The sequence below is a fragment of the Periplaneta americana genome, chromosome 14 (genome assembly GCF_040183065.1).
Source record: "Periplaneta americana isolate PAMFEO1 chromosome 14, P.americana_PAMFEO1_priV1, whole genome shotgun sequence".
In the NCBI taxonomy this organism is placed as follows: Eukaryota; Metazoa; Arthropoda; class Insecta; order Blattodea; family Blattidae; genus Periplaneta; species Periplaneta americana.
In genome coordinates, this window is record NC_091130.1 from 110,671,321 (window position 1) to 110,677,944 (window position 6,624).

General features: G+C 35.7%; 1 protein-coding gene across 1 annotated transcript; it reads left to right on the forward strand.

Annotated features, from left to right (window-relative positions):
• Positions 1 to 425: 425 nt before the first annotated feature.
• On the forward strand, positions 426 to 2,538 carry LOC138713666 (angiomotin-like). The gene is made up of 2 exons (XM_069845932.1): positions 426 to 493; positions 2,074 to 2,538. Exons 1-2 carry the CDS (start codon positions 476 to 478, stop codon positions 2,323 to 2,325), a joined length of 270 nt encoding a protein of 89 aa, XP_069702033.1. The 5' UTR covers positions 426 to 475; the 3' UTR covers positions 2,326 to 2,538.
• Positions 2,539 to 6,624: the final 4,086 nt, after the last annotated feature.

A 6,624-nucleotide genomic window follows, 5' to 3' on the forward strand; every position in this document is an offset into this window, starting at 1 on the left:
TGGACTTTTTCGAGACTTACTCGTTTTAGAGGAATATGAAGCAAACTCATAACGTTCTGTCAGCAGTATACCGAAATAAAAGAAAGAACTGACATTACGCTGATAACGAATACCCACGCTTGCGTACATCTTGGCCGATGCTATACAGTTTGAATTGTCTGAATATTGATCGTAATAAGCTTTCATGCCTAATTATGTTTGTGATAGGAAGTTGAGCACAAATTAATTCATCGACTAAAATGGGTTCATACTGTAAGTCTTCCTCGTGTTACAACATGCCAGTTGAAAGAGAAAACTAATGCATCCCCTTAGCAACTAAAGGAAGTGAAACAAACGAAGCGTCATGTGCATTCAGCTCACGACTATTTTGTGCCTTGGCAACCAGAAGCAAACTGAAGACGCAGGTATAAAAACAGAGTACGATCTGCACAGATCACACTCAAGCTGATCACAGCAGCAACAACACAAGAACAAAATGTACAACAAGAACACGGTGAGAATTTGTGAAATCGTGAAAAAGGTTTTGTCGAAAATTTTTAAAATCATTTAAGTAAAATTCCACAAAATATTCAGTGAACTATGAAAATACTTATCTTAGAGGATTTTTTTTATTCAATGACACTTATGTAGCAATGTTCAGAATTATGTTACGAAATTTAAAATTGATATTGATTATAAATAGGGATTATTCAATCAATTACACCTCACATGAAATCTTAACAACAATCATTCTTTTACAGAACAATAATTGAATTTCAATCTAACGCAAAGTGTTTCTTAATTTTATTATAAATTGACTATTTATTCAATATTCATTCGCAGAACCATTACTTTGTCTTCCCGTAATCTACAAGGTGGTTCACGAGGATTTACCGTCTTTTACGGAGCTTATTTCGGAAGACATTTTGAGAAAAAAAGTCATATAAAAATAGTTCCTATTCTCAATATTTTCAGAGTCACACTAATCTAAAGTTGTTTGTAAAATACTTGTTTCTTTAGTTTGAAGGTAAAAGCATAATACAAATGGAGAATGAACCATTCAGAAGTATCATTTCTTTAATTGGCAACTATTATGAAGCTAAAAATGTGCTGTTCAACTCCTTAGTTGCTTCTATTTTGAACTAGAAAATTACATTATTCTTACGCACTTATCACAACAATTATTATAAATTACACAACTTCCACCGAACTTAATTATTTGCAGTTCAATTTTGCATCCTAATTTACAGTCTTGGAGAGTTTACAACACATTTTTAAAAATGTCGTCGTCCGCTTGAGTACACTTGGCCGCACGCTTGTGAACGGCACTCGTCGCTCTACGTAACTGCATACGGCTATCTTTGATTTCCGTAGCGCTCGCGCTGGCTGCTGACTGCACGCTAACCAAGATCACGCGTTCACAGCAATGCGTTCCAATAACGAAACGTAACTCTGTAAATATTGAGAATAGGACCCATATTTATATGACATTTTTTGCTCAGAATGTCTTCGGAAATAAGCTCCGTAAAGGACGGTAAATCCTCGTGAATGACTCTGTACATAAATGTATTTTAATGGCAATTATTTATTTCCACTGCAAGTACATATAAAACATATGCACTGAGATATTTTAAATCCTGTTTTACTTGATCATGTTATTAAGTTAAGGACCGAAAATATCATATTACTATATTGTTTTATAATTAATGTCTACATATTATGAAATATGCTAATATGAAATATTTAATATAAATCATGATGTATGACTTGAGGCTTTCCCGGCGTTTGATGTGGAAAAACTCTTCTTGGGTTGTCAGCCACGTGAGTTGCAGATTTGTTTCCAAGCTTTCGATGGCTAGCTCTACCATCATCTTCAGGGAATTAAGTCATAACCCGAAGATGTTGGCAGAGCTAGCCATCGAAAGCTTGGAAGCAAATCTCCAACTCACCTGGCTGAGAACCCGAGAAGAGTTATTCTATAAACCATGATAATTTTAACGTGTTCTCACCATGGTGCTAACAGTATCTGGTATGTCAAAAGACTTCAAGCCTGTGCAATTATATCGTAATTGACCGTACTTCATTATTTTCCAGATCCTCGTCCTCGCCGCCCTCCTGCTTCTGGCCACTACCACCATGGCCGGAGTCGCCCCCTTAGCTCTGCCATACGCCGTCGCCCCCTTCGGAAGCTCCTACACCGCACATTCGATCAATCACGCCCTCGCCGCCCCTGTCGCCGTTCCTGCTGCCGCCCCTGTCGCCGTTCCTGCTGCCGCCTCCTTGATTGCCGCTGCTCCAGCTGTCTACGCCCCTCATGTTGCTGCTCCCGCCGCCTACTTCGGTTAAAAAACCACGCCACGCCATCTTACAACAACTATGCAAGAACAATACCTGGACGAGAGTCGAAAAACCAGACGAGACATTCTCTCTCGTGGGTTTAAAGCCATAAATTTAAAGTGCTTTATTTTACACACAAGTGTATAAGTGAATGTACAAACAGATTTTCTATTTTTATTTAAATCCGACAAGCAATAAAGTCTGAAGATGAGAAATAAGAAACTGTTTGAATGTTCCTAGACTTCACCCAAAGGTACACTGACGTTCAAAGATACCTGACCCTACTAATCAATAGTGATTGATAATTTATTTTTGTAAGTGTTCCTTCTATTCTTATTGAATTCGGTATTCCCAAGAAATTAGTTTGATTAATTAAAATGTGTCTCAGTGAAACGTACAACAGAGTCATATAGGTTAGTTTCTGTCAGACGCGTTTCCAATTCACTGTGGGCTAAAGCAAGGAGATGCACTATCACTTTTACTTTTTAACTTTGCTCTAGAGTATGCCATTAGGAAAGCACAGGATAACAGAGAGGGTTTGGAATTGAACGGGTTACATCAGCTGCTTGTCTATGCGGATGACGTGAATATATTAGGAGAAAATCCACAAACGATTAGGGAAAACAAGAGAATTTTACTTGAAGCAAATAATGAAATAGGTTAGGAAGTAAATCCCGAAAAGACAAAGTATAGGATTATGTCTCGTGACGAAAATATTGTACGAAATGGAAATACAAAAATTGGAAATTTATTCTTTGAAGAGGTGGAAAAATTAAAGTACTTGGGAGCAACAGTAACAAATATAAATGATACTCGAGAGAAAATTAAACACAGAATAAATATGGGAAATACCTGTTATTATTCGGTTCAGGAGCGTCTATCATCCAGTCTGCTGTCAAAAGATCTGAAAGTGAGAATTTGTAAAACAGTTATATTACCGGTTGTTCTGTATAGTTGTGAAACTTGGACTCTCACTTTGAGAGAGGAACATAGGTTAAGGGTGTTTGAGAATAAGGTGCTTAGGAAAATATTTGGGGCTAAGAGGGATGAAGTTACAGAAGAACGGAGAAAGTTACACAACGCAAAACTACGCGCATTGTATTCTTCACCTGACATGATTAGGAACATTAAATCAAGACGTTTGAGATGGGCAGGGCATGTAGCACGTATGGGCGAATCCAGAAATGCATATAGTGTGTTAGTTGGGAGGTCGATGGGAAAAAAACCTTCGGGGAGGCCGAGACGTAGATGGGAAGATAATATTAAAATGGATTTGAGGGAGGTGGTTTATGATGATAGAGAATGGATTAATCTTGCTCAGGATAGGGACCAATGGCGGGCTTATGTGAGGGCGGCAATGAACCTCCGGGCTCCTTAAAAGCTAGTAAGGAAGTAAGTAAGTAAGTAAGTAAGTAAGTAAGTAAGTAAGTAAGTAAGTAAGTGTGCCTTCTTTAGTTATTATTCCTATGTATAGATGGCAAAGTTAATAGTCAGTATTGTCAATTGTAAGAATATTTATGCTTAATCTCCATAATCATTTTTCCCGACACTTTTTAACAGCCCCAATAATGGTGCCACCTATTGAGAACTAGCGGACTTTTTTTTTTCAAATTCGTCAATTTTTTTATATAGTTGGTTCTGACTTATCCCGTGGTTGGAAAGTTCGCATACACGATCATAAAATCGTAGGTCAGATATCTTTGAACGCCAGTATACAGCAGTACTGTGTGCATAGGTGCCGACTTCGGGGAAGGGGAGCAAGACACTTCCTGCTCCTGCCAGGGGCGTAGCCCCACCCAAATAATTCGAAGAGAGATTCCTGGTCTTAAAAATATAATTAATTTGTTTGAAAGATGAAGTAGGATATAAAAGAATGATTATTTGAAATCAATAGAGATGGCCAGCTGACACAATGAACATGTTACTGACGTAACTCATAATGCCCGCCACCCTTTATCTCCTCCTGCATTTCAGATCGGTGAATCCCCACACATGATGCAACAATGACTCCACTTTTTTTTTGTTTATAATCCACATGTTTTATGTTCAGTTCAAATTTTTAAACCATTGCAATCGAATAATAATGACCATATGAATAAAATAATAATAATAATAATAATAATAATAATAATAATAATAATAATAATAATAATAATAATAATAATGATGTTGTCGCTTAGTCAACTGTCGGAAGACAGGTTTGAACATCATATGTAACACCAATAAAGCATTACTCATGAGGCAACTAGGACAGGAGATAATGGAGTAAGATGGTCAGTTCCTTTCCCCCTCCAATGCATACATCGCCAATTAGCTACATATTCCACTAATCAGACTTCAGATGCATACAAACAATTGTTCTTCCTCTAACACATATCGTCAACTGAAATGTAGTGCTTGATAGGTAGATATACATACCAGCCAGAACCTCGAGCAGAGATAAATAATAATAATAATAATAATAATAATAATAATAATAATAATAATAATAAACTGAAATGTAGTGCTTGATAGGTAGATATACATACCAGCCAGAACCTCGATCAGAGATAAATAATAGTATTAATATCAATAATAATAATAATAATAATAATAATAATAATAATAATAATAATAATAAACTGAAATGTAGTGCTTGATAGGTAGATATACATACCAGCCAGAACCTCGATCAGAGATAAATAATAGTATTAATACCAATAATAATAATAATAATAATAATAATAATAATAATAATAATAATAATAATAATAATAAACTGAAATGTAGTGCTTGATAGGTAGATATACATACCAGCCAGAACCTCGATCAGAGATAAATAATAGTATTAATACCAATAATAATAATAATAATAATAATAATAATAATAATAATAATAATAATAATAATAATAAGGGATAAAGTTACAGAGCATGGAGAAAGTTAAACAACGCAGAACTGCACGCATTGTATTCTTCATTTAACAATCAGAAACATCAAGTGTACACGTTAGAGATTGGGAGGGCATGTAGCACGATGCCGAGACGTAGACGGGTGGATTAATATTAAAATGTTGATCAAATCTGGCTTTCAGGTAGTATCTCTCTGTAAAGCAGGTTTGAATAATTTCAATATTAATGTATTTGAGGAAGGTGGAATATGATGGTAGGGACTGGATTAACCTTGCTCAGGATAGGGACCGATGGCGGTAATGAACCTCTTGGTTCTCTAAAACCCATTTGTACTAATTAATTGTAATAATAATAATAATAATAATAATAATAATAATAATATGAAGAAGAAGAAGAAGAATTGTGGCGCTACATCCTTTCAATGGCCCAGATCGACTGCCGGCTGCTGGCCTCACGTTCACTTGCCGAAGCAGAGGTGGACGATCATCCAACCAGAATGGAAGTATCATGTTGTTAGCACGATGATCCACCCATTACAGCTGGCTTTCATAACCGGTTTTCCCTACTTATCCTCGCTTCCTAACAGCATCACGATACTTATGGGCACCATTCCCATACACGGCCGAAATTTCATGAGAAAACTTCTTGCCCCATGAGGACTCGAACCAGAACGCATTCCGTAACGCCAGTCCTAGGCACGATGGTCATAAAATAAATATTACCAAGCGAAAATAATAATACGGAATCAATAATTCAAGTAAAAGTGCCAGTGTATTGGACTGTATTTTGGTCTAATATCAGTTAAATTATTATTGATAAACAGTTAAGTTTGTTTCGAAATTTAAAACTAACCATTATCAACATTCAGTTTCAGTGATCATTTATTTTGGTGATCAACTCGAGTGTGGACTTGCTAAGTGATCAGCGTAAATATGATTGACAATTGATAAATTCTTAACAAAGAAATTGTCCAAAATAAAACTGCAATCAATGGTAACAGCATGATACATTGGGTTGTAAAGGTCAGTATATGTTCATAATCGCTGCAAGGATCAACGAAGGGTTAGGAAAGCAATAAAAAGAATAAGGTAGTGTAGAAGGGCCGTAGTTTTCTTTAATCAGTTGCCATGGGTACTACATGAAAAATCAGACTGTTATTTTATGTAAAATACGAAGGGGAGTTCCTTGTTATCGCATACAAGGCAAGTTGTGAATTTATAAAAAAATATGTTTGAATTCAAAAAATATTTTAAGGTGAAAGATTTACATTTTAAAGATTAATGTGTATACACCTGCTGTCAAAAAATGTTAAAAAGTTAGAATTTATAAAACAGTTATACAGGGTGCGTCAGAAAGAACGGATGGATTTCACATGGCAAGAAAATTGTAAAGATTCATCAAATCAAAAATTTATTGT